Source organism: Salminus brasiliensis, chromosome 6, assembly GCF_030463535.1.
Source record: "Salminus brasiliensis chromosome 6, fSalBra1.hap2, whole genome shotgun sequence".
NCBI lineage: Eukaryota > Metazoa > Chordata > Actinopteri > Characiformes > Bryconidae > Salminus > Salminus brasiliensis.
The window spans coordinates 3,945,021-3,972,000 of record NC_132883.1 but is presented as its reverse complement, the minus strand read 5'-3'; the positions used below and the strand labels follow the sequence as shown (position 1 = coordinate 3,972,000).

General features: G+C 45.3%; 2 protein-coding genes across 4 annotated transcripts; one reads left to right on the top strand and one right to left on the bottom strand.

The window, feature by feature from the left end:
* Positions 1 to 130: 130 nt before the first annotated feature.
* Positions 131 to 12,165, top strand: slc35a3a (solute carrier family 35 member A3a). Of its 3 annotated transcripts, none has more exons than XM_072681357.1 (8): positions 131 to 491; positions 5,305 to 5,507; positions 6,816 to 6,970; positions 7,691 to 7,813; positions 7,960 to 8,134; positions 10,629 to 10,747; positions 10,848 to 10,981; positions 11,110 to 12,165. In XM_072681357.1, the coding sequence occupies exons 2-8, from the start codon at positions 5,318 to 5,320 to the stop codon at positions 11,198 to 11,200; spliced, it is 987 nt and encodes a 328-aa protein (XP_072537458.1). In that variant the 5' UTR covers positions 131 to 491; positions 5,305 to 5,317; the 3' UTR covers positions 11,201 to 12,165. The 3 variants fall into 3 exon arrangements, with proteins under 3 accessions (XP_072537458.1, XP_072537457.1, XP_072537459.1); XM_072681356.1 differs by lacking the exon at positions 131 to 491 and adding an exon at positions 2,327 to 2,584; XM_072681358.1 differs by lacking the exon at positions 131 to 491 and adding an exon at positions 2,531 to 2,580.
* Positions 12,166 to 13,580: 1,415 nt separating this feature from the next.
* On the bottom strand, positions 13,581 to 25,415 carry fam78bb (family with sequence similarity 78 member Bb). The gene is made up of 2 exons (XM_072681354.1): positions 22,607 to 25,415; positions 13,581 to 17,072 (listed from the first exon to the last, which is right to left on the bottom strand). The coding sequence occupies exons 1-2, from the start codon at positions 22,867 to 22,869 to the stop codon at positions 16,550 to 16,552; spliced, it is 786 nt and encodes a 261-aa protein (XP_072537455.1). The 5' UTR covers positions 22,870 to 25,415; the 3' UTR covers positions 13,581 to 16,549.
* Between the last annotated feature and the right edge of the window lie 1,565 nt (positions 25,416 to 26,980).

Here is a 26,980-nt window from a genome sequence, read left to right as displayed (position 1 = left end):
CCCCCCCCCCCCTCACAGGACACACTGCAGAGTAAAGGCAGACACAGGCCTCCTCTAGCAGAAAGCGAACAACTGACTCCAGGCCAGCAGGAGGCGCCAGTGGGGCGGACTGAATGAGGAAACAGAAAAACACTAGGAAGTCACACAAGATGGCAAAGCTGCAGGCGGAGAGTTGCAGTTTTCGGACAGCGGTCAGATTCAGCAGAGCCTAACGCCAGAGAGAGAGAGCCGACATGGAGGCGGTCAGTGAGGCGCTGAAGCCCGGTTCACTGAGCGAGCTCTGCAGCCCCAGCAGGAGGGTCCTCACTCAGCTCTGCAGCCCGAGAGACTAAACCAGGACCCCCCTCACTCTCCGGCCCCTCGGAGCGCCTGGTGAATGGACCCAATCCTTCAGATTTCAGTTGTTATTGTTGATATTTTGGTGCCCCTCGTTTGCTCAGCCCATTGAGTTCAGCTCTCTTCCGGATCAGCAGCGACTCTGGGCTCTGAGGGTAAGTCAAAGGCAAACCCTCAAGTGTCTCCTTCTCAGGTTTAAGCCCTAGGCTGAGCTCCAAATGCCTCATTTTGGACTTATATGAGTCATAGGGTCCCTAAAAAGCCATAGTCCTATAAGGAGCCCTGAACACCTCCTTATAGGACCCTGAGTAATGCACTTATGGGTCATGGGCTTGAATCCCAAATGCTTCTTCCTTTTTTGTTTGACGTATCGTGCCCTTTTAAGGGTAGATGGTGTTGACTACATCCCTAAATGCTTCCTGATTGGACCTCCAGGAACTAAATATGTGACCCATCGAGACCGCAGACTCTAGACCGTCATAAATATCATGTAAACATGTAGCTAGTGCACTATCTGGGTCTAGAACCTATAACCTGAACCTAAGCTAATCTTCCTTTTCAAAAGGTTCTCCACTATCTAGACCGAGTCTAGACCCTTAGATCTTACAGATATGTGGGGCACTAGTAGAACCCATAGACTGGACCCCAATTTTTCATATCGCTTTTGAAAATATATGGGACTAGAACATACAACCATGGCCCTGATTATACCCCAGGTGAGCATGTAGTGTCATTTTTGGGCCTTAAACCTATAAGCTAGACCCCTTATTTTAACTATGGAGCATGTCATGCATTAACTGGGGTTAGAACTTATAGACAAACCCAGTATATCTCACTGTAGAGCATGTAGGGCACTCATTGGGTCTAGAACCTATAGTCTGAAGCTCAGATATCTTCCTGTTCGAAATATTCTCCCCTTTTTGCACCCTCTTTAAGCACTTATACCCCCTACAGCTCAGCGAAATAGTTATTCAGTATGCTTGGGCCTGGACCCCAATATTTCATATTGCTTTTGACAATATATGGGACTAGAACATACAACCATGGCCCTGAATATGCCCCAGGTGAGCATGTAGTGTTGTTTTTGGGCCTTAAACCTATAAGCTAGACCCCTTATTTTAACTGTGGAGCATGTCATGCATTAACTGGGGTTAGAACTTATAGACAAACCCAGTATATCTCACTGTAGAGCATGTAGGGCACTCGTTGGGTCTAGAACCTATAGTCTTCCTGTTCGAAATATTCTCCCTTGTTTGCAGGTAGATCCTGTAGATTATTTCATGCCACTAATTATTGATTATTGAATAAAATGAAATATTCAGACATTGGAATTGTAATCTAAAAAATGTTGACCCATCCTAAATTATTAAACCCAAAATAAAATGAGACCACAGTTTTTAAGCAGTCAACATTCCTGCTCATTAGTGTTAATGGGCTCTCCTCACTGCAAACACAATAGGTGGTAGACTGTTGAGGTCAGCAAAAATCATTGAGGTCATGTCCATATATTTTACGTGAAGTTGATAATGTAATTATGACGACAGGCTTAGTAGGAAGAACCACAGAGATCTTCCCATTAAATATGCAATGAGGAAACGAAGAATGAATTAGCAGGTGTCCCAATACTTTTGTCCCTTAATCACTTTTGTCTCGTCTTGTAAATCTTGTCATTTTTCATTCAAACCTGCCCTCTGTTCATATCCGATGGCTTTGGCGGTTTGCTCTGTGTGTGTGTGTGTGTGTGTGTGTGTGTGTGTGTGTGTGTGTGTGTGTGGCCTTTGGCACAGCTCTTATGTGGCCTCCCAACGTTCAAACAAAGAGTTCATGACTTGGCCTGCAGCAGCTACAGGAGCAGGTGTTGTGTAATAAATGCTCAAAGTTCTCTTTGTGGGCTGCTGCTGAAGAACGAGGGACGTCACCTGTGTCGTCATGATCCCGTCTGTGGGAGGTTTACATCCTGGTCCTTTGTCTCTGAGCCGTGCTTTGACACGGCCTCATTGTGTGTGTTGGTACAGCAGGTGACGTTGATCTGCAGAGTTTGGGAAGGAGTTCGAGATGAGTGAACGCAGAACACGGTCCTAGTTGAACGGCCTGTCCTGCTGGCCTGGGCTTACTGAGCCGTCCTCAGAGCCATGCAGGCTTACGGTAGTTAGGGAAGGTTTCTTAGTGAGCGGGTTTGTGGATTTGGGGCTGGATTGATGGGCCTCGGTTGTCCTGTTACATCACCGTTGAGTTACTTTTCATGTAGGTGAGTAAAGCCTTGGCTGGTTTAATGGTTTAATGGTTTAATGTGAATAGCTAATGGTGTTTTTAGTGTAACTGGGTACTTTCGGTGCTGAGGTGTGCTGTTGGATTGGCTCCCTTGTCACGCTTTTAACATTTTCTGCTTTACTCAGACTTCTGTATTATTTACAAATGTGCATAAATCCTGTACTTGGGTCAAAAAATATTATTATTATTATTATTATTATTATTATTTATATTTTTATTTAAATGATAACTTCAGTAGAACTGTTATCCATTATTTATTATTTATTTTATTATTATTATTATTTGAATTAATTATTTGTTTAATTATGACACTGATGTTGCGTAGGTCTCAAATATGTATCAAATATGATCCAGTAGCATCTTTTTAAAGGGTTAAGTACTGTAGTGAAGTGTACGTACTGCGCTAATTATGTCCGTGTGTGTGTGTGTGTGGGGGGGGGGGGGGGGTAGTGTTAGAATATTTTAAATGCTGAAATGAAGGCTGCTGGGAAAGTGTGTTTGCACCAACCGGTCGTACAGGTTAGTGGAAAACCGTTCCTCCTTCTTCCCCCTTGTTCGTGTTTCCGCAGTGAGACACGGTTACAGTTTTGCCATTTTGTCTCTGAGCTTCATTCCACAGGACTTTTGTCTTAAAAATGAGGTCATTTGACAGTTAGCCTCCATAATGGCCTACATGCCCTGAGGATGCTTCTAAAAGACTGCACCCTCTTTAAGCAATTATCCCCCCTACAGCTTAGCGGAATAGTTATTCAGCCTTTATAGTGTTTAAAGTACGCTTGGGCCTGGACCCCAATATTTCATATTGCTTTTGAAAATATATGGGACTAGAACATACAACCATGGCCCTGATTATACCCCAGTTGAGCATGTAGTGTCATTTTTGGGCCTTAAACCTATAAGCTAGACCCCTTATTTTAACTATGGAGCATGTCATGCATTAACTGGGGTTAGAACTTATAGACAAACCCAGTATATCTCACTGTAAAGCATGTAGGGCACTGGTTGGGTCTAGAACCTATAGTCTGAAGCTCAGATATCTTCCTGTTCGAAATATTCTCCCCTTTTTGCAGCCTCTTTAAGCACTTATTATACCCCCTACAGCTCAGCGGAATAGTTATTCAGCCTTATGGTGTTAAGTACGCTTGGGCCTGTAAAAGCCTCAAAAGGAAGGTTACCCATTCAGATAATCTTTTGGAATTGACCCTGCCTTGACACACACTCACTCATACACACACACACACACACACACACACACACACTTCCTGTAATATAGAAGACATGCCACATCACAGCCTTTACCATGAGTGCAGTGGCCTTCGTCTGGTGTCCTGATATTTATTGCAGTTTAAGCTGATAGTGGGTTATTATACAGTGTCCTCAGGTAAACAGCCTCTCACCCAGTGCTGTGTTAATGCTGCATGGTATGATTGCAAAAGTCCTTGCAATTAAAAATGCAGCATTGGTTAAAGATTAGCTTGTGTTGCGATTTGTGCTGAGTCACATGATAATAATAAAAAAAAGGACTTTAAGTAAAGTGACAGGTGTTGGTGTTTATCACACACTGTATAATAATATTTGTATTAATATTAATAATAATTAATATGTATTAATAATAAAAAAATACAAATTAAAAGTTGAGATCAAACCTTGAACCAGAAACCTATCCTAAAACCCATTCTAATGTAGAGTATACTACTTACATCAGGATATTATATTACTGTTTGTTTTTAACATGCACTAAATGTCCAAATATTTGTGGACACCCCTTTTAATGATTGCATTCTGCTACTTTAAGTTGCACTCATTGCTGACACACACACACACACAGCTTGTCTAGACCCTGTAGAGAAGTACTGCCAATAGAATAGGACTCTCTGAAGCAGATAAACCTGATGAACATATTGGCACCATGCTGCCTAATGCCAGGTGTGGGCTATAGTGGGATATAAAGCCCCCCCCAGCATTGAGCTGTGGAGCAGTGGAAGAACTGTGCTCTCTGAATGATTGTGGTGGCACTTCATCCAGTACTTTCGAAATGAGTTGAGGATGATAAGGTGGGGTGGTGATAATCCAACATCCTGACCACACTAACACACTTGTTGCTGAATGCAATCAAATCCTCACAGCAGTGCTTCTCCAAAATCTATTAGAAATCATTCCTACCTCTACAGTAGAGACAGTCACTCCAACAAAAGCAGGGTGAACTCTCTGAAATACCCTTGGTTTTGGAATAAACAATACATGAGCAGGTGTCCCAATACTTTTGTCCATTTCTTAAAAAAACATGACAGTGTATACTGTACACATTAAAAGTCTTCATTAATCAAAAACCCAGTAAAACTCATTTGCTATGTCTTGCATTATGCTTTAGGGGGAAATAATGGGCTCTTCAAGGGTTCTATCTAGAACCATGGCACTTCGAGGAACCTTTCGGATGCTTAAACGTGCTTTCCCTGGTTAAAGCAGGGCTCTTCTCATTGCTGGAAAACATTTTGTGGATGCTTCTATATGGAATCATGGCTCCAAAAAGGGTCCCCAAAAGCCTCTTTTTCAGTACCACATAGAACCCTTTTTGCCTGTAGAACGTGCTTTTGGTTCTACAGTAACTTTGTCAGCCATTGGACAGCTAATTACTTTCATTAGTTACTTGCTTGTTGTCCCACTCACATAACCCTTATTCTTCCTGTACCCACACAGCCTTGCTCCAGTCATGACATCAGCCAGGCTGAAGTACCTGTCCCTGGGTGTGCTGGTGTTCCAGACCACCTCCCTGGTGCTGACCATGCGCTACTCGCGCACCTTACAGTCCGACGGGCCGCGCTACCTGGCCTCCTCCGCAGTGGTGGTGGCCGAGCTGCTGAAAATCCTCACCTGCGTTGGCCTCGTTTGCAAAGAGCACAGTAAGTCATGGGGGAACTTCCCTGAAGTATTTGCATGATTTGCATGAAGGCTTGCTGAGGTGATAATCTCAGAAATGGTTTTAATATAAAAAAATAAGTTTTGCACTTAACGCAGTCAAAAATGTAACAAGTAATCAATATGACAATTTAATAAATTCCTAATGTTATAAATTATTATTTAATTTGTAAAAACAGCCAAGGCTCTGTATTACATGATTAGGCACCTTTTATTACATTTATGGCCAAGTTAAGGCAGAAATTCTACCTTAAAACAGCAGCTACAGGATCATGTTGGTGCTCTACTGACTGTAACGGGGGGAGAACGGCGTCTCCGTCATTCCCACTCCGGGCCGGAACACTGCTGCTACTGCACTATATGGAGGTTTGGTGGTGGAGCTGCAGGTGGAGAACCTCTCTCCAGAGCTGCTGCTGCTGTTGCTGTGTAACGCTGCAGAACCCAAAGAGTCATATTAGTGTAAAATCCTGTAGTATTACTCTACTGCCTCTACAGCCCACATGCTTCTCTACCTTTAGATGCTGCTTCTGGAGCTTGTCTCAGCTTGTCCATGAGGGTGCGCTCAAAGCGCGAGTCTTATTTATGTCAGTGGAGTAAAAGTGAATTACACTCCCCAGCTGTAGGGGGAGCCCAGGAGCAAAAACACCAATTGCACAATTTGATTATATGACATTTGTGACATTGTAACTCTCTATACTGTTCAGGGAGAAAGGCTTTCCACTAGAATTTGGAGGAGCATTGCCGTGAGAATTTGATTGAATCAGTGACGAGAGTGTTAGTGAGGTCAGGATGTTGGGTGATGATCACCACCCCACCTCATAATCATCCCCAACACATCCCAAAAGCACTGTATGAAGCACCACCACCACCATCATTCCAGAGAGCACAGTTCTTCCACTGCTCCACAGCTCCTCAATGCTGGGGGGCTTTATGCCGCTCTAGCCCTATGCCTGGCGTTATTAGGCAGCATGGTGCTAATCGATTTATCTGCTCCAGAAAGTCAGAGGTGTCCACAAACATGTGGCTATATAGTGTTACAGGGTGCCCAAACCTTTGCATCATGCTCCTTTCCTTTGTCTTCACTTAAGTAATGCAGTGTTGTGGCTGTGTTGACGCTGATAGCACCGTTAGCTTTGCTGGCTATCTTGGAGAGCTGTGTTTCACTGATGGCCTTGTTCTTGGGCGCCGTCGAGGCAGTGTCATGCAGACTTCTTCCAGTATATGATCTGCTTGCTTATTGCAGGCCTATATCTAACTCAACGTGTTGTCCTGTCCCCGTCCTTCCTGAGCAGGTTACAGCGTCCGTGCCCTCAGCAGCGTCCTCAGGCAGGAGATCCTCCACAAGCCCATAGAGACGCTGAAACTGGCCATTCCCTCAGGAATCTACACTCTGCAGAATAACCTGCTGTACGTAGCACTGTCCAATCTGGATGCAGCTACATACCAGGTAAGAGAAGGACGGCAGTTTTTATATGAATCCATCTGCACTATACACTGTGTCCAAATGTTTGTGGACACCCATTCTAATTAATGCATTCTAATCTAATTCGGCTATTATAGTTGCACCCATTGCTGACACACGGCATGTCTGCCAATAGAATATCTGGAGCAGATGAGCATGAACCTATTGGCACCATGCTGCCTAAAGCCAGGCGTGGGCTAGAGGGGTATAAAGCCCCCCAGCATTGAGTTGTGGAGCAGTGGAAGAACTGTGCTCTCTGGGATGCTGGTGGTGGTGGTGCTCCATCCATTACTTTTGGGATGAGTAGGGGAGTTGAGGATTAACTCACTGACGCTCTTGTCGCTGAATGCAATCAAATCCTCACAGCAATGCTCCTCCAAAATGTAGTAGCAAGACTTCTTCCCTGGACAGTAGAGACAGTTACTCCACCAAAAGCAGGATCATTTTTTTTAATACCTGATTTTAGAAGTATAGTGAATAAGCAGATGTCCCAATACTTTTGTCCATATGGCGTATATCTGTTTTTCACCAATAGATCTGCATTCTCATCCGTCCTCCTGTCCAACCGTCCGTTCTGTTGTACCATCCTGATCCATCTATCCTCGTGTTTACAATGATACAAGCTACAGCAGATGTCATCCTCTCCTCTTTTCCTTCCTTTCTGGCCTTTAATTCACTTTCCTGTGCTCATCCCTCTCTTTTTAGGTGACCTACCAGCTGAAGATCCTGACCACAGCCCTTTTCTCTGTCTCCATGTTGGGCCGTAGGCTGGGCCTGTACCAGTGGCTGTCCTTGCTCATCTTGATGGCTGGAGTGGCTCTAGTGCAGGTTTGAGATGAGCGCTTTTCTATTGGTTATTAAGATCCATGGCACATCACTGCCCTGAACATTAGGCTCCATTATTAATGTGCTAGTGTGGTTTATGGTAAATGCTGACTGCATATGATGTAAATGGCTTGTTGTGTGTTGTTCAGTGGCCCACTGACTCCCCAGGCACGCCTGAGAAGGAGCAGCCCACGACCGGCTCGCCGTTTGTGGGGCTGGTGGCCGTGCTGGTGGCCTGCTGCTCCAGCGGCTTTGCCGGCGTCTACTTCGAGAAGATCCTCAAAGAGACCAAGCAGAGTGTGTGGGTCAGGAACATACAGCTAGGTCAGTAATGTGTATTGTACATGGAATGGCTTTGTTCTAATGATATAAATATAGCAACAATGACATTTAAGAAAAACCCATAGTATATAGAACGTACTGTAAAAAGTATTGGGACACCTGCTTAGTCATTGTTTCTTCCAAAATCAAGGGTATTAAAAAGAGTTGATCCTGCTTTTGTTGGAATAACTGTCCAGGCAGGAAGGCTTTCTACTTGATTTTGGAGGAGCATTGCTGTGAGGATATGATTGCATTTAGCAGCAAGAGCATTAAGTCTCCAACTCATCCCTTCCACCATCATTCAAGAGAACACCGTTCCTTTACTGCTTCACAGCTCAATGCTGGGGGGCTTTATTCCCCTCCAGCCCATACCTGGCATTAGGCTGCGTGGTGCCAGCAGGTTCATGTTAATCGGCTTCAGTCCTATTGGCTAATACCTCTCTACGGGACAAAGGGTGCAACTAAAAGGAGCTGAGTGCACTCATTGGAAGAGGTGTCCGCAAACATTTGGACATGTATGCATCAAATCTGAGTAAACGTTGTGACTTTTTATTCAGTTAGAATAGTGGGATTTGCAGACGGAGTGCAACACTGCCATTTAGTGGTCGGGGTTTAAGTACAACTCTAAATGAACCACTGTCTGAGATCAGTACTGTGTTTTTGAGAAACTTTTTTTACCAGGTTTACTGCAAAACCTGGTATCACGATACATCCGAACATCGATATTTCACGCTACAGTATAAGAGAGGGCAGAAGGTCCGCTGTCCGCACATGTGTACCTTTAACAGATCGTTTCAGTCTGCATGGTTTCAGCCTCTGATCCTTGTTTCTCGAAGTTGCCGGAGAGAGCTATTCCTGTCTGCTGTATTTTTATCATGAAAGGCGTGATTGGAGTGTTAACGGCTCCTCCGGTGTTTCTCGCAGTTAATCTGAGTGTGTGACGCACTTATTCTGCCTCAGAGCAGAAGACTAAAATCTCAACTAAAATGAGTGCATAACATGCACCTAATGCTGATCTCCTCTGAGCTGAGGCCCAGGAGATGCTCCTCATCTTTGAACATCTGGATTATAATCTGTATTATAATCTAAAAAGTGTCCGTAAACAACCGTTGAAGCTTGATTAATTGACTATAGTAGGTGATTGATCTCCTGCTGGTTCTTCTGCAGAGTCTTATTGCACCTCTAATCAGATCCATTTAGTGAACCGGTTGCGTAGCTTCCACACATTTGGCATAAAGTGAAGATTCCCCAACTTTTAATCTTTTTACTCTTCTTCAAGTTGCAGCACGTCACTGTTTAACGTCTAGACACAACAAGCCTTTCCTAATATGAGCACATTTAATACCCTCCCTCTGAGGATGGGATTTCACTGATGGTTGAGCAAGCAAGGTTTCACACAGTTGAGCTGTAGTAGCACTTAGCCACACCTCAATGAGAATAAATGAACCATAGTGCAAATATGTACAAACTGTGTGTGTGTGTGAGCTCACTGGCACACCCTTGTGGTTTGTGATTTAAAACAAAAAAAAATGAGTTTCATCAGTGACTTACACTATATGGACATAATTATTGGGACACACCTCTTAGTCTCATCCAGCCCCATCACCACAGGTATATAAAATCAAGCCCCTAGCCCTGCAGTCTGCCTTTCTTCCACACATCAGTGAAAGAATGGGAGGTTCTGAGAGCTCACTGAACTCCAGCGTGGTTCTGTATGTAATAGGAGACACCACTGCACCAACAACAAGTCAGCTGGTGAAATTTTATAATTTCCTCCCTCCTAGATCTTCCTCCGTCAGCTGTGACTGGTATTATTGAACCACAGAGAGCAGCTCAGCCACCGAGTGTCTGTCAGACCACGTAAAGTTACAGAGCAGGGTCAGGACTAATCAAACCAATGATAACTGCTGTCTTTGCAGTCTGATCACTCTAAACTGAAGAGTTGTAAAGGAGCTGGGAGCTGAATGGTCGGGCGGGTCAGTCAGACTGGACTGTAAGATATGAAACACTATAGAGTTTAAAACAGTCGTTTAAAAAGTTGCTCCAAACAAAGTAGATCAGATTAGAATTTAGTCTGATTACAGAAACTGGTGCTGTGATTTAACTGCTGTGGATCAGCACAGGTTACCTAAATTGTGGGACTGTATTATTTGGATGAACACAAAGAAAGGATCGGATGGGCTAAAAGTAAATGTTTGGGTACTCTGGTCAGATCGGGGGGCAAAAAAAAAAATATCCTTGATCGGGACGTCGCTTCACTGAGCAGGGCAGTGGGCCTCTAGGACTGGGGTTTGAGAAATACGGTCCTAAACTTCATTAACTGTTTAAGGTTTAAGATGAGTGTGTGGTTATTTAAACAAGAGGTTTACTTAATGCTAAATGGATTATTATTATTATTATTATTATTATTATTATTATTATTTATAACTGTGTGGAGTACCTAGTTATTAAGAAGCACTGCTCCACTGATGTGTATTGTCTCCTCTTTGTGTTAAAGGCATGTTCGGCCTGGTTTTCGGCCTGTTTGGAATGCTGCTGTACGACGGAGAGCGAGTTCGGGAGCATGGAATGTTCCAGGGCTACAACTCCATCACCTGGACCGTCGTTTCCTTACAGGTGAGTCTAGTTGGCTGAGAATTCTGAGGAGCAAAAATCCCCAAGTTTTAGGATCAGCATTTTCATACCAAAAGACCTAACTGGGTGTGTTCCTCCACAGGCTCTGGGAGGCCTAGTCATAGCTGCTGTTATCAAGTATGCAGACAATATCCTTAAAGGGTTTGCCACCTCCCTCTCCATCATCCTGTCCACACTCATTTCCTACTTCTGGCTGCAGGACTTCGAGCCCACAAGGTACGGAGTCATGTCCAATCCAAACAGACCACACACCTGATCCAGGTGATCCACGAGTGCGGGCTTATCTGTAAACAGGGTGGCTTGGGAACTGATGCTGATACCAGTGTGATTTCTTCTCTCTACAGCATCTTCTTCCTAGGAGCAGTTTTGGTCATAGTTGCGACGTTTCTATACGGCTATGAGAGTAAACCAGCGTCCATCCCCAGCCGGGCGTAACTGGGTAAGCCGGAGACCCAGGAAAGGAGGGATCTGGAGGTAGAGGAGGGGAAGACCAAGAATGAGGAGGAAGATCAGAGGAGATAACCAGGTCCCTGTGTTGGTGTTCACACTGAATGGCTCCCTTGATCTGAGAGGAAATGTGCACCTGTAGACTTTGGTGACCCAAAGGAGCCAGAATGACACCCTCACCTTTCATAGTGATAAAACTGTCTAAATCATGTTGACTGAAATACTTGATGGACGTAAGCAAGATAAGCTCCCAGAGGCTGCGTCTGCTGTACACGTCTGAGGTCCTGAACGATCAGTGATGGTTGATTTTCAACTTTTGGACTTGTTGGGGGCTGTTTTGGGCTTCTGTCACTGAGAAACGACCTCAGTCCTGAATAGGTCATCTTTAACCTAGCCATATCAGCCCTGTGCAACACCTCAAATGTGATGTAGGTGCTGTCTCGAAAGTGTCAACCAGCATTTCTTCATCGGGAAAGTCTGCATACCCTGGATATTAAAGACATAATAAGTAGAATGCCTTACTGATACTTGAAGAAATATAAAGAGAAAATAATATTAAATCACTTCAGTAAGGATTGAGTGTTGGTATTGATGGGTAGAAGGGGTCCCATGGGGTGGGAAATGGGCTCTTTTTGTCCCTATAGTGGCTTCATCGAGGCCCTTTCTGTTCCGATCATGTGACGTAATCGGCCATGTGACTCATGTCAAGCCAGTAAAATTTCTCTTAAATTTTTAAAGTAACTCAGATACCTGATTTATTCATTCTAGCTATGTAAACGCCTCACTTTGGCGATTTCTAAGTTCAGGAACATTGAAAACCATTGACATATTAAGTGTCTTAGGCCAAGGTGTGGACAAAATCCTAACCCAGTTTGCTTCCTTTTATGAAAGACGACAAACCGTGTGTTAAAACTCTGGTAATAAATGAATAAACACGCCCTCAGGGGTAGAAACGTTGGTGAAAAATAAATATTTCCTTTTAAATGTGCTTAGAACTGGAGGAACCTCCTTGTACTGAGTTCATGAGGTCAACTAGGCCAAAGCACACCACAATACATAATACACCATATCATACACCAATCAGCCATAACATTAAAACCATCTGCTTAATAATGTGTAGTGTGTAAATTCAGCCATGTCTCTCCACTGCTGTGTTCTCTCTTCACTGTAGCTTCCTGTAGCTGCTGCCCAGGTCATCAGATTCAGAACCTTGACTCTGGCCTACAAAGCCAAGACTGGACCAGCCAGCCCCTCCGTACTTGATGGTAATGGTCAAAAGCCGATCCGCACCAAGAGCCCGTCCAGCTTCAAGTACGGCTCGGCTCGACCCGCCATCCCTCAAAATCCACGGAAGATGAGCGTCCAGGCTTTTTACTGTCCTGCACCGAAGTGGTGGAACGAACTTCCCCTGGGTGTCCGAACAGCAGAGTCCAACGCTCGCTGTCCTCAAACCCAGACTGAAGACCCTCCTCTTCTGAGAGGACTTGGGCGAATAGTAGAGTGGTCTCCTTACTGACTTGTGTTTAGTAGAGTCTAAGATTAGCTGAGGTTTTTCTTGGGTAAATAGCAAAGCCCTTCTGTAAGTCACTCTGGAGAAGAGCGTCTGCTAAATGCCCTAAATGTGAATGTGTAGGTCCTCCTCGCGCCACCAACATAGCTCCGACCCGTCGAGCTGTCCTGTGGTACCTGGAACTCCCAAGATGTCAGCAGCAGATCCTTTAAGTCCTGTAAGTTGTGAGGCTGGTTCACCGGTTGTCCTTCCTTGGAGCACTTTTGGTTTGTACTGACCACTGACCACTGACCACCCCCCCCAGAAATACGTTTTTAACCCTTTAACTCTGCTTTATCATAAGAAGGCGGGGCTACACTTAGGAAGGGAGTGATTGACAGCCTTGACTAGAAGAGACCCGTCGTCTGCAGGACCTGCATGGCTCCTTCTCTGTTCATTACATGGAGGAGCTGAGCTGTAGTTTTACTGTTGGAGCGTCCACTTACCGGACAGACCGGAAATCCAGGGGGAAATCCGCTCTGCTTCTGCACTGGAAGCTCAGTGAAGGCGGTCTGAGACACTGAGCTTGGTCAGGGGGCAGGGAGAAGGGGGCTGGTGTCCGGAAGGGAATGGAACCATGTTTTCTACAGTCATTGGATTACACTGACCTCGTTAGGGTGTCTGGGACCCCAAACCATGAGAAAGTAAAGCCAGTCTTAAAGTAACATGAGGGGTTAGGGTGGTTAACAGGTCTAGGAACAGGACAATAACTGATAAGCTGGATCTCATATAGGTTGTGTTCACACCTGGACAATAGTTCCATGGTCTCATCAGCCTGTTTACCACAGCAAGACCACCGGAGACCAGTTTTTGTGTACTGCATTTTATTTCATGTAAACATTTACTGTTAAAAACAAACATTTATCTCAAGATGCCTCAAAAGCTCCAAGAAATTGACAGTACTGTTAACACTAGTGTTTGTAAACATTTTACTGACAAAGCCCCCATTCAGTTTCAGAGAGAGAGAGAGAGAGAGAGAGAGAGAGAGAGAGCTATGCCTTTAAAGAAGTGCTGTCATTGCTAATGGTCTCTAAAAACACATGAGGATCAGTTAGCGCTATGCTAAAGCAACTGATACCATGCTGTGGACAAAAGTATTGGGACACCACCTCATTTACCGTTTCTGAAATCAAGGTTGTTAAAAACAGTTTCTCCTGCTTTTGCTGAAGTAACTGTCTCTACTGTCCAGGGAGGAAGGCTATCTACTACATTTTGGAGGAACATTGCTGTGAGGATTTGATTGCATTCAGTGACAAGAGTGTTAGTGAGGTCAGGAGGCTGTATGATCACCACCACACCTCATCATCCATACCCCCCCAACTCATCCCAAAAGTATTAGATGGAGCTCCACCACCATCATCATTCCAGAGAACACATCAGTTCCTCCACTGCTCCACAGCTCAATGCTGGGGGGCTTAATACCCCTCTAGCCCACGCCTGGCATTAGGTTCATGTTGCTCTGCTTCAGAGTGTCGTATTTTATTGGGAGTACTTCTCTACAGGGACTAGACGAGCAGTGTGTGTGCATTTGCACATCTGTGTCAGCAATGGATGCAACTTAAAGTCGCTGAATGAATTCGTGAGAAGGGTTGTCCACAAATATTTGGACATATCCCCCTCAATTTCACCCACACACTCACTGTCTCACTCTCACTCCAACACCCACTCTCAGTCATACTCTCTCTCTCTCTCTCTCTCTCTCTCTCTCTCTCTCTCTCTCTCTATCTCTATCTCTCTCTCCCCCCCATGTACACACACATTTACTCACTCTCTCACCCTTTTTCACTTGCACTTGCTCACCCACTTACACTCTGTCTTTCACTCGCCCACACACACTTTATTTTACACTCCCTCACCCACACACACACTCTTTCCCCCACATACTCTCACATAGTCTCACTCGCTCACTTACTTTCATACCTACATACACACATTCTCTCACTCTCTCACTCCCACATACACACATTCTCTCACTCTCTCACTCCCACATACACACATTCTCTCACTCTCTCACTCCCACATACACACATTCTCCCACTCTCACTCCCACATACACACATTCTCTCACTCTCTTACTCTCTCACTCCCACATACACACATTCTCTCACTCTCTTACTCTCTCACTCCCACATACACACATTCTCCCACTCTCTCACTCTCACTCCCACATACACACATTCTCCCACTCTCTCACTCCCACATACACACATTCTCTCACTCTCTCACTCCCACATACACACATTCTCTCACTCTCTCACTCTCTCACTCCCACATACACACATTCTCTCACTCCCACATACACACATTATCTCACTCTCTCACTCCCACATACACACATTCTCTCACTCCCACATACACACATTATCTCACTCTCTCACTCCCACATACACACATTCTCTCACTCTCTCACTCTCTCACTCCCACATACACACATTCTCTCACTCTCTCACTCCCACATACACACATTCTCTCACTATCTCACTCCCACATACACACATTCTTGCTCGCTCTCCCACTATTTCACCTATAGAAGCCTATTGGTTCTGCAGGGGCTGGAAGGCAGGGTGTCATTTCACTGCTATTAAAACACCATCCTATCTACTTCCCACCTCTGTTCACAAAACAGGTCAAGATCACATCTGTGTTCTCCCAGGAGGCTGTGGGACTCTATACAAAACAACCCCCCCCCTCCAAGTAACGATTAGAAAAACACCTAAAAAGCTCATAGTCGAAGTTGTTGAGGATGCTGGAGTTGCAGCCACAGTGAGATTCCAATCTCGGGTTGATTATTCTTCACAACTCCTGCGTTAAGTCTCAGTTTTCCTGCTTTGCCATTGCTGGCTAGCCTGCCCTAGACCCCTCAGTCTCTGGCTCTCCAGTCCAGACTTGGTGGTAAAGCAGATAATATTCTCATCCATGTGTTTTCTATGTACTTTATACCACACCAAACCCCCATCAATCCATCCAACCATCCAAAGTCCTTCCGGTCAAAGGCAGTAGTGTGGAATTAAGGCAAACGGTCCTTTGCAAAGAGCTGATTCTGAAAAATCATGTATGGCCTATATTGTATTCCTGAAAGGGTTCAGTTAAGCCCATTTCCCGAGTGGTGCAACCATCTAAGCGTTGGCCCTATCATAGGGAGATGACCAGTTAGATCCCTGGTGATGCCCTAGCCATCCTTGGCCCAGAGTTTCAGTAAGCATAACTGGCTTTGGTCTTTCTGGGTGGGTAGGATGGCGTTCCCCGTCCCCCCATCACATAGAATGTTCTCCTCCAGGCGTGTTCAGCTATCCAATGATGTTGCATTAACAGCAGCTTGAAAAGATGTAGTGGAGCTATATGTGACTTGGAGGAGGAAGCCAGTGATGGACACCGGATGGTCCACCTCAACCTGTAAATGTCTACGTTTCCGGGTCCACAAGGTAACTGCACTCGAACGACTGGGAAACTTACTGAAGTTCTGAAGTTGTGACTGATTACCAGCCAGTATGTCCTCTGATACCATAGCAACACAACTGACCAGGCTGGCAGTGGTCCATCCCAGCATATATAAAGATATATGCATTGTTCTGGTAATACCTTTGCTAGTTGCCAGTGACAACCAAAATGCAAGCAACTGCTGGTTATGGTTATGACTTGGTTCTGTGGCAATTTTCTAACATGGACCATCATCAACTCCCCACTAGTCCAAATCTCTGCTTGCTTCCATACTTTTGACCTATTGTGTAGGTCAAAAACTACCCAATGAAGATGTCTTCTCTTTCTACCCTTGGTCACCCCTGACCTTGCTACTTTGAAGGGATGACAATCAATGGGGTCCCTCTTTTAGGCCGCCACATTAGAACCTGGGCATCGTTGGCATTGGGTTTTCCCAGGGAGTTGGGTGGGATAGGCTCCATGTGGGTCAGAACTTTGGGCTGGTCCTGGTGGGGTGGCCCCACCAGCCTGGCTCTGGAGCCTAGAGGCATGGCGGGATCAATGGCGATCTCCACCCTCATCCTCCACTTGACCGTCTGCAGGAGGATCTTCTCTCTTGTGGCCGCGTTCAGAGCCACCAGCCAGGTGGTGAAGCTCTGGTCCCGCGTGATGTGGGTGAGCCTCGGCACGTTGCTCTCGCTCACTGGCACTGCCCACGTCACACTGGGGTAGAAGTTGTCGTTCATGCTGACAATGCAGCGCGACGGCTTGGCCATTGGACCTGAGAGAGTCACTGTTTCCGTGGTGTTGCCGTACCAGGGGTAGCTCACTCCATCCGAGTCACTGATGGCTCTCACCACACCGTCCCTCAGCTCCGGGATCTCCCAGCTCGACCTGCAGGGGGCGGAAAAGGTTGACTGTATTGGTTATTTGGTCCGCTTTCGGTCACTGCAAATGCCAGTTTGGGTTCTTAGTGGCGGCCAATAAATTTATCATGTGACCAATACAAATATCAATATGCATTGATTGATCAGCATGTAACACTTTATTATAGAGCCTGGAGATGAAAGTATCCAGTGCATTCTCAGAATTTTCCAGTTTCAAATGCCCTGCAATCAGTTTTTGAACCAGCATACTCAAAAAAAGTAAATACTTTTAGAAATGTTCTTAATAAAAATGCAAATATTCAGATACTGTGCACCTACTAATTCAAGGTTTGGGATATTACAAGTGCATGAAAAAAGCTGCATAGATAAGTAATAATTACACTGTTTTAAGACAGTAAAAATGAGAATCCGACGGCATTGCCTTATTCTTGGAGGTTCATGATGCATCTTTTATAGGCTGCTAGCTGGGGAACCAAGAGGTGCTATGCTAGAAGCTATTATTTGATGGATACTGGATAGCACACACTGTCACACACACTGTGCTATCCAGTAATATTTACAATGTTTTTGATACAATGCTAAAAAGAAAGCCATGCTAATTGCAGAGCGAATTATTCACATTATAACACATTATAACTATAATTTGTAACCACCTTATTTAGCCATGTGAGAAATTTAATTGCTGATGGTTTATGGCCATATCGTATGCAGAGAATGCAGTCTATAGTAAGCTAGAAGTTGAAACATTGCTGTGAGGATTTGATAGCATTCAACTCATCCCAAGCTCCAACAGTTCCACTGCTCCACAGCCCAATGCTGAAGGCTTTATACTCCTCTAGCCAAAGCTTGGCATTTGGCATGGTGGCCTAGCTCATGTATGGCTGCTCCAGTGCATCCCATTCTATTGGCAAAGCTTTTCTATTGTGTGTACCTTTTCTATGGAGGGGCACCTCACCTTAAAGTAGCTGAATTAGGGAGGGTATCTAGATACGTTTGGACAACTAGTGCTTGTTCATTAACACACAGTAAAAGTATTGATTGATTGATTGTCTGCTGATTATAAGGTAGACCTTTAGTGAAGATCAACCTCATAGATTCTCACAGGCTCTCAGATGTTAATGAAGCCTTGTGTTAAATAAGAGCATAAAAAGCATGAAGGAATATCTTACATATACTAAGCCAGAAAAAGGCACATCACTGTAAACCAATGGAGTAGTGTAGTAGTATTTTAGGGCAAAATCATGTTGGGTTAAAGTAAATAGATATCATACAGGACCATAAAGTAGCTGGCTGTGCTAACCCAACATTCAGACTGGCTATTTTTAATTGAGCAGTGTATCTCCATCCTGGTCCTGGACGCACCCTGCACATTTTAGTGAATTTCCTGCTTTAACACACCCCTGCAACTCTGGCAACGCTGGTTAGCTTAATATGGTGTGTTAGAAGCAGGGTATAGAGCCTCCAGGACCAAGGTTTAGCATATAGCTTATTAGCTTTTCCACACAGCACAGAAATATCACCACATTCAAAGAAGAAGAGGACCTGCGTCTATGATTGAAGGCACTAATTTAAAAGTTATTAAACCCTGTTGAAAAAGCAGACACGTCAGGTGTCAGATAAGACGTTAGCCTAGGATCTAATTTAGCTAGGACTAGCGTCACTAGCACCTAGTGTGTCTGCTTCATAACAGAGCCATTTTTGGTGAGGATGTTCTGGTGTTGGTTGCTCCTCCACAAAATGGTAAGAGCAGACGATTGGGACGATATTTCAACCACAGACATTTAACATTTACATTTAAGGCTTTTAGCAGACGCTCTTATCCAGAGCGACTTACAAAAGTGTTTCACTATTTACCCAAGAAGAACCTCAGCTAGTTTAAATAGACTAATTATTCAAAGATCCTCTAAGTTTAGACTCTACTAAACACAAGTCAATATTAAGACCATAATACTCTTCTCTTCGCCTGAGTACTCTCAGAAGAGGAGGGTCTTCAGTCTGGGTTTGAAGACAGCGAGTGTTGGACTCTGCTGTTCGGACACCCAGGAGAAGCTCAGTCCACCACTTTGATGCAGGACTTCCGTGGATTTTGAGGGATGGCGGGTCGAGCCGAGCCGTACTCGAAGCTGGAAGGGCTCTTGGTGCAGATCGGCTTTTGACCATCGCCATCAAGTACGGAGGGACTGGCTGATCCGTTCTTGGCTTTGTAGGCCAGAGTCAGGGGTTTGAATCTGATGCAGGCAGCTACATCAGCCGCGTCAGATAGTGCTCAGATATGTGGCGTCCCTCAGCACTGCAAGCTTTTTGTGTTGTCCTCTTTAGTGGATCAGTTGTCCTAAACAAAGATGCCTCCCCTTATAGTTTAGTAGAAAATACGATGGTTTGCAACATCGTTTCTGGAAGATACTCCTCCCCTTACATTATTTGTAGCCATTGAGTGTGCAGTGTTGTTCAGCAGTCTAGCATAACATCTGGGTGGGCATTGACAGTACACTACAACCTGTTGCATCTCCTCAGTGTGAATAAACTATCTACACAATGAACACAATCTAAGGTAGTGAGCCTTCTGGTTAGCGGTAATTCACAGTGGCATAGAGAATGGGAACAGCTCGTAGCGTGGATGCTGTATCATAGGCCAGCTGCACATGTTAAATGATTCACTATGAGAGCACATACAGTGTCAGTTGGTGCGACCTGGCGAATCTGGCGTCTCTTTACCAAATCTGGTCCATCTGCCACCCACATGCAACCCCCCCCCCCACCAGCACTCCACTCCCCCACACACATGTCCACACACACACGTCCACACCAACACACACAACACATGTCCACATACACCACCTCCACATGAACAGTCAGTCCCTGCGGGGAGCGGCACGGGAGCCCGATCAAGCAGTAGGGCTGTAGGAGGGTGTGAGGAAATTTCTCTCTCTCTCTTTCTCTTTCTCTGATTCTTGTTGCCTAGCTCGCCCCTGCCTCTCTCCCTGTCTCCTTGGTGCTCTATATGTGAAGGAGCTCGACTGTGTGCTGTTTGGCCTCACCTATGCTCCTCACTCTCGCCTCAGCGTCTAAGCTGTCACTGCGCTATTATTCCAACCTGATGCAGTGACAAAAGGGTGTGAAAGCTTGCACTTTTTCAGGTGGGTGTGTAAATGGAAGAGCGGGACGCTCAGAAGCCGCACACACAGAGCCCCAGGTGCTACACAGTGATGCATAGACACGCACTACGAATACAAAGCGCTGCACTTCTCCAATTCATGCGGTCAACCCACACAATTGCACTTTTCTTTCTCAGGTCTCCTGGAAATCATACACACTTACACACTCACACACACTCACATCCCATTCACAAGATCGCCCACTGCCTCAGTCAGACCTCACATACACTAAATGTCCAAATGTTTGTGGACACCCCTTCTAATGGATGCATTCCGCTACTTTAAGTTGCATTTATTGCTAAAACAAACATGCAAATGGACATGCACAGCTTATCTAGTCCCTGTAAAGAGGTATTGCCAATAGAATAGGACTCTCTGGAGCAGTATGCACCATGCTGCCTAATAATGCCAGGTGTGGGCTAGAGGGGTATAAAGCCCCCCAGCATTGAGCTGTGGAGCAGTGGAAGAACTGTGTTCACTGGAATGATGGTGGTGGTGGTGCTGCTCCATCCAGTACTTTTGGGACGAGTTGGGAATGAAGTGGGGTGGGGATCATTTAACATCCTGACCTCGCTAAAGATCTTGTTGCTAAATGCAATCAAAATCCTTACAGCAATGCCCCAAGATTAGTTGAAGACTTCCTCTCTGGACAGTAGAGACAGTTCCTATTGAAAGCGGGGTAAACTCTTTTGAATACCCTTGATTTCAGAGGAAATAATGAATGTGTCCCAATACTTTTGTCTGAATTATGTTACACAGGTAGAAGAACTCAGTGTTAGGACTCTTATATTGGTGCATAAATAATTATTCCGTATTTCTTTAACGATAATGGAGGCCTTTTTTTAGTCCATCTACACCAGTGGTTCTGCATAGATGTCATCAATCTGTATATACTATTTGGACAAAAGTATTGGGACACCTACCCATTCACTGCCTCTTCTGAAAAGAGTGTATCCTGCTTTGCTGTTGGAGTAACTGGCTTTACTGTCCAGGAGCATTGCTATGAGAATTTGATTGCATTTAGCAACAGGAGCGTTTATGTGTATTCTGTGTTTATATGTTGTATTTATTGGGATTTTTTTTTACTGTGAGGTAATATGCACCTTTACTCACATTTACACCTGTGTTCCTGTGATGTGACAATAAAAGATTTGATTAGATTGGATTGGATTTGAAATAATATGACCCCAGAGTGTTATACCAGTGAGGTCAGAGTGTAGTATTTTCACGGACAACTCCCCAAAGGTATTGAATGGAGCACCACCATATTTTCACCAGTTTCAGTGTAGTCCATTTGGTTTCACATTTCAATGACTAAAACACACTAAATGCTACACCTAGTTGGTTACTGATTGGTCAGAGATCTGGCAGAGTTATAAGCACGTAGTTACTTCCTTTTGTGGCAAAGAAAACTCTTTTTGACAGACAAAACACTAAATGAGCAGGTGTCCCAATACTTTTGTCTAAATAGTGAAGCTGTAGGAACAATGTAAGTGTCTATTACATTTTTGTAGAGTCATATGTATGAAGAACCTTGGTTTAAAGGTTTTCAATGTAAATTTGAAAACCTTTGAGTTCTTCATAGCCTCAGCTCCTTTACAAAAACGGTTCTATCTGGAACCAAACATGGTTCTTCTACAAGATCACTTGAAGAACCTTTTGATGCACCTACATTTTTAAGAGTGTACAGCACTGATGTGCTGCTAGAAAAGAAAACGTCTTAATTGTTGACTTTCCTCAAGAATAGATCATAAAAATGGGGTCCCGCCAGCAGCAAAATGAACCAAGATTGTCCTTGGGAGTGGGCAGAGACCTGCAGATCTTCCATAAGGGTAGAGCAGGGGTGCACATCTTCAGTCCTGGACGGTCGGTCTCCAGCTAAGTTTAATAGTTGCTCTACTCAAACACTCCCACTTTGTTGGGTCAATAACTGATGAGTTGAATCAGGTGAGTTTGAGTAGGGTGCCTATTAAACCGTACACTCTGACCATATTATTCATATAGAGCCTAATACTGCACCGCACCCATCAACTAGCATTAGCATTCCTAATTTATAACACTGTCCTGAAACTGTACCAAATAATCTGTAATAGACTAATCGTTGCAGTCACACAAAAAATCCTGTATCTTAATTTGGTCGATTTTCACTTTTTGACATAATGTGAATCTGGCCGTTGTTCTTTACATTGTATCAGAATTTCATGATGAACGGACCAATAGAAACGCTCCAAATGACTCCAAATGTAAAATATTTTACATTGACTTCCATCGAAAGTTAAGAGAGGCTTTTCCTTCTCCTGTAAAGTTGCCATTTTAGAGATACGAGGTTTTTGTGTGACAGCGACGACATGTGATCTGCAAACATGGACTTTAATAACCAACTCACATTCCGATGTCTCCGTAGGTGTTGTGAAACTGCATGTGAGTGCATGCCTGAATCCATCCCACCACCCAGGTCTCGTTACGTGGGATGGGGGGCATCACCACACGGGCCGAAGCTTTAAAATAGGGCGTCTTGTAGCGCAGCACTATGGGCGAGTTTTCCTCAATGGCTGTGGGGGTGTGGTCAATGGTTGCAGTGACATCATACACCACAATGTTCTCACGCTTCACACGGGACTTGCATGCAAAGCTGTGGATGCAGCCCATGGTGGAAAAGGGTTTGCAGGGCTTTTACTTGGGCAAGGGGGTGGGAACATCAACCAGCTGTAATGGAGGGTTGGCTTTTGAGTCCCTTTCCCATGTTCTTAGAGGTTCCCCCTCAAATTCATCAGTGGGGGGTGCTTTAGAGTCTGGGTTCTTCTCAATGATTCTTTCTTAGAGAGTATCTCCTTTCGAGCACTGTTTCCTTTCAGTGGTTCTTTCTAATGCTCTTCAGTGGGGGCTCCTTTTGAGCCTTGGTTCATCTCAGTGGTTCTTTCTAATGTTCTTTAGTGGGGGGTCGTTTTGAGTCTTGGTTCCTCTCAGTGGTTCTTTCTAATGTTCTTCAGTGGGGGTCCTTTTGAGCATTGGTTCCCCTCAGTGGTTCTTTCTAATGTTCTTCAGTGGTGGGTCCTTTTGAGTCTTGGTTCCCCTCAGTGGTTCTTTCTAATGTTCTTCAGTGGGGGGTCATTTTGAGCATTGGTTCCTCTCAGTGGTTCTTTCTAATGTTCTTCAGTGGGGGTCCTTTTGAGTCTTGGTTTACCTCAGTGGTTCTTTCTAATGTTCTTCAGTGGGGGTCCTTTTGAGTCTTGGTTTACCTCAGTGGTTCTTTCTAATGTTCTTCAGCGGGGGTCCTTTTGAGCATTGGTTCCCCTCAGTGGTTCTTTCTAATGTTCTTCAGTGGGGGGTCCTTTTGAGTATTGGTTCCCCTCAGTGGTTCTTTCTAATGTTCTTCAGTGGGGGTCATTTTGAGCATTGGTTCCTCTAAGTGTTTTTTTTTCTAATGTTCTTCAGTGGGGGGTCCTGTTGAGTCTTGGTTCCTCTCATTGGTTCTTTTTAATGTTCTTCAGTGGGGGGTCCTTTTGAGCATTGGTTCCTCTCAGTGGTTCTTTTTAATGCTCTTCAGTGGTGGGTCCTTTTGAGTCTTGGTTCCCCTCAGTGGTTCTTTCTAATGTTCTTCAGTGGTGGGTCCTTTTGAGTCTTGGTTCCTCTCATTGGTTCTTTCTAATGTTCTTCAGTGGGGGTCCTTTTGAGCATTGGTTCCTCTCAGTGGTTCTTTCTAATGCTCTTCAGTGGTGGGTCCTTTTGAGTCTTGGTTCCCCTCAGTGGTTCTTTCTAATGTTCTTCAGTGGTGGGTCCTTTTGAGTCTTGGTTTACCTCAGTGGTTCTTTCTAATGTTCTTCAGTGGTGGGTCCTTTTGAGTCTTGGTTCCTCTCAGTGGTTCTTTCTAATGTTCTTCAGTGGGGGTCCTTTTGAGCACTGGTTCCCCTCAGTGGTTATTTCTAATGTTCTTCAGTGGGGGTCATTTTGAGCATTGGTTCCTCTAAGTGTTTTTTTTTTTTTTAATGTTCTTCAGTGGGGGGTCCTGTTGAGTCTTGGTTCATCTCAGTGGTTATTTCTAATGTTCTTCAGTGGGGGTCATTTTGAGCATTGGTTCCTCTCAGTGGTTCTTTTTCTCTGTGTGTTCCTCTCTGGCCTGGTTATTCCTCATGTTCTTCAGTGGGCGACTCTTTTGAATCGTGGTTCCCCCTCTAGGTTTCTTTCTTATAATCATTGGGACTTCTTTACTTCTTTTGAGTCTTGGTTTGGTGCGGTTTCCCTCTTAATGTTTCCCATCTAGAGTCTTGGTTCTTCTTAATGGTTCTTTCTCATACTATTCGGGTGGTCCTTCCTCATGTTCCTTAAATCTTGGTTCTCCTTAGTGGTTCTTTCTATGCTCTCCTTTTGAGTCGTGGTTCCTCTCAATGTTTCTTCTTCATGCTTTCAGGAAAGTTCTCCTTTTGAGTCGTGGTTCCTCTCAGCGGTTCTCTCCTACTGCCACTATAACCCCCATGCTTGCTCTCTAAGGATGTGATCAAGCATTCCTGGAAAGCTCCCTTAGAATGACCAAAGCAACTGAGGGTTCTAAGGGTTTTTTCACCTGAGCCAGGTGAGCTGCATCTGCATCAGCATGCGTGAATGCCCACCGAAGTCACACCGTCATGTCGACTAGAAAACACCGAGCCCATCAACACCCGCGGTTCTGCCAAAGCGCGAGCACCCACGGGTTTGTAGCTACAGGTGACCCAAAGGTAACCATGCAGCCTGCAGCCACCTTCACGTGCATGAGGCAGATGTGCATGGTGCTTCTAGTGCTGAAAGGAAAGTCCACGCGTTTGCTCACATCTCCAGATCCCTCGTGATCGTCCCTCGAGAAGAAAAATAAAGCTCAAACCGCGGTAACAACAACAACATCTCCTTCGTAGTGCACGAGAGGCGAACGCCGTGGCTCCGGTGCACGCTTAGCGATCCGGTAGACGGCGGAGAAAGAGCGAGCGAGCGAGCGAGCGAGAGAGAGAGAGAAATTGTGCTCTCACAGGTCCGTTCGCAGGTCCGGAGCTCGCGCTGAACTTTGATGTGATCTGGAGAAGAAAGAGAGACAGAGCTCGAGCGCGGTGTTTTCAGCAAAGGAGCCGCTCGAGCTCCTCCACCGCCCTGCTGCTGGGCGCCATGCCGCTGTTCAGCTGAGCGTGGTGCTGAACGACCAGAAGAGGGAGACTGAGAGGAGCTGTGTGTGTGTGTGTGTGTGTGTGTCTATAGGCTGGATATAAATATACCATCTCTCTCATCATCTATCTGTCTGCTCTATGTGTCCAAATGTTTGTGGACACCCCTTCTAATAAATGCATTCAGCTCATTGCTGACACAGATGTGCAAATGCACACACACAGCTTGTCTAGCCCCTGTAAAGAAGTATTGTCAATAGAATGAATGGACTCTCAGCCACAGATACATATGAACCGATTGGCACCATGCTGCCTAATGCCAGGTGTGGGATAGAGGGGCATGGAGCCCCCCAGTATTGAGCTGTGGAGCAGTGGAAGATCTCTGTTCTCTGGAATGATGGATGAAGCTCCATCCAATACTTGTGGGATGAGTTGGAGAGATGCTGGAGGAGGTGGCGTAAGGGTGGTATCACCTCTTGAATGCCACTGTCTATTAGTGTACTGTTGCTGACCGTGTGCACCCCTTCATGGCCATAGTTTACCTGTCTTCTAATGGCTCCTTCCAAAGCAGAATGCACTGGAGAAGCCATATATGAGCTTAAGCCCACCATGCCAAGCATTGCCAAGCTTTGTTAGAGGGGTATAAATGCCTCCAGCACTGAGCTGTGGAGCAGTGGAGGAACTGTGTTCACTGGCTGATGGAGCTCCTTCCAATATTTTTGGGATAAGAGAGCAGAAATTGAGCAATCATCCAACATCAGCTCAGGTGTGGTTCTCCCTCCAATCTGACAGGGTCTGATACGAGCAGTATGCCGCTGGTCGCTGTAGGCCTGAGGCTCCAGCAGGTCTCGGCCGCAGATGCTTTCTCTGGCACACCGGCCTGTGAGGAGGAGAGACGGAAGTTCCACGGCTTAATTAATGCCTTTCCACGTAACCATGACAACTTGAAGAGACAGGCTGTCTCTATGGAGATCGAAACTGATGTCAGAATCTCTGTCACACGTCGCTCCAGTGAGGAGGGTGGGGGTCTGCTGATGGCTGGAATGAAGACTTTCAGCGCACATGAGCACACAGTTGATTTAGGTGTCCATTCATTCATTTAGTAAGTCAGTCAGTCAGCTAGCCAGCCAATCAATCAGCCAGCCAGCCACCTAGCCAGTCAGTAATTATGTCAGCCAACCAGCTAGTGAGTCAGTCAGCCAGTCAGCCAGGCTGCCAGCCAGTCAGCCGTCCAGTCAGCCAGCCAGTCAGTCAGCCAGCCAGCCAGTCAGTCAGTAAGTCAGCCATTCATCTAGTCAATCAGTCAGTCAGTAAGTCAGTCAACCAGCCAGCCAGTCAGTCAGCCAGCTAGCCAGTCCAACAGTCATTCATGCAGTCCAGTCAGTCAGTCATTAAGTCAGTCAGTCAGCCAGCCAGCCAGTCAGTCAGTCTGCCAGCCAGCTAGCCAGCCAGTCAGTAATTATGTCAGCCAGCCAGTCAGCCAGCCAGCCAACCCAACCAGCCAGGCTGCCAGCCAGTCAGCCGTCGAGTCAGCCAGCCAGCCAGTCAGTTAGTCAGTCAGCCAGCCAGCCAGCCAGTCAGTTAGTCAGTCAGCCAGCCAGCCAGCCAGCCAGTCAGTTAGTCAGTCAGTAAGT